Source organism: Triticum dicoccoides, chromosome 7B, assembly GCF_002162155.2.
Source record: "Triticum dicoccoides isolate Atlit2015 ecotype Zavitan chromosome 7B, WEW_v2.0, whole genome shotgun sequence".
Lineage (NCBI taxonomy): Eukaryota > Viridiplantae > Streptophyta > Magnoliopsida > Poales > Poaceae > Triticum > Triticum dicoccoides.
In genome coordinates, this window is record NC_041393.1 from 568,694,973 (window position 1) to 568,696,017 (window position 1,045).

General features: G+C 58.9%; 1 protein-coding gene across 1 annotated transcript in view; it reads right to left on the reverse strand.

The window, feature by feature from the left end:
* Positions 1-113: 113 nt before the first annotated feature.
* LOC119338089 (flavonoid 3'-monooxygenase CYP75B4-like) overlaps positions 114-1,045 on the reverse strand; it is a 2,337-nt gene continuing 1,405 nt past the window's right edge. Inside the window, exon 2 of the mRNA XM_037610382.1 lies at positions 114-988. Within this exon, the coding sequence (XP_037466279.1) occupies positions 344-988 (645 nt within the window). The 3' untranslated portion in view covers positions 114-343. The remainder of the gene's footprint in view (positions 989-1,045) is intronic.

The window sequence follows — 1,045 nt, forward strand, 5'->3', positions numbered from 1 at the left end:
ACCGGTTGTTCGTGAGGTTACGTAAGAGTTTACGTAGGTTTAGCATTTTCGATAACATAGTAGCACAACAATATACATGGTGTACCTTTTTTTTAGCCTATTGCATTGCCCTCTTCTCTTTTACGTGAAATGATCTTTAATTTGTGACAGCAAAGCAATATTGCTTGGTACATAAAATGTTATTTTCCATGTTATCTAAAAACAGTACACATGTGTAACTATTTTAGTTGAAGGGAACGGTCAACGGTGAGGGACCCCCATCGACAACAATACATAGCGCAACTCGAGCTTGTCCTCCATAGATCATCACGACAATCAGTGGCGCACTTCCCTCTGTTTTTGTTTATGCAATTTGGTATGCCGAGGGGAGCAGCCTCGGCACGGGGTGGACCATCAGCGGCACGGCCCGCTGCAGCAGCAGAGAGAATGCCTCCTCCATGTTGAGCTTGTCGGGCGTCTGGCCCGCCGGCAGCTCCCAGTCGAACGAGTGCACCAGCGTCGCCGCCGTCACGGTGACCACCCGCAGGCCCCAGCTGAGGCCCGCGCATATCCTCCGGCCGGCCCCGAACGGGATCAGCCCGAAGTCGCCTCCCTTGACGTCGACGTCGGCGTGGGTCCCTCCCGGGAGGAACCGGGCGGGCCGGAACTCCAGCGGGTCGGGCCACAGGGCCGGGTCGCGGGCGATGCCCCACACGTTGACCAGCAGCTCCGTGCCCTTGGGGATGCGGTAGCCGGCGACCTCGCACTCCTCGGAGGCCATCCGCGGCAGCGAGAGCGGCGTCGACGGGTGCAGCCGGAACGTCTCCTTGATGACAGCGTTGAGGAACGTGAGACGCGGCAGGTCGGACTCCGAGACGAGCCTGTCCCGGCCCACGACGGCGTCCATCTCCTCCTGCGCCCGCTTCAGCATGTCCGGGTGCCGGATCAGCTCCGCCACCGCCCACTCCACTATGGTCGATGTCGTCTCGGTGCCCGCCACGAACAAGTTCTGCATGCATGCAAGCAGAGTTAATCAGGCACAGTGGCGGAGACAGGGGGACCAGCA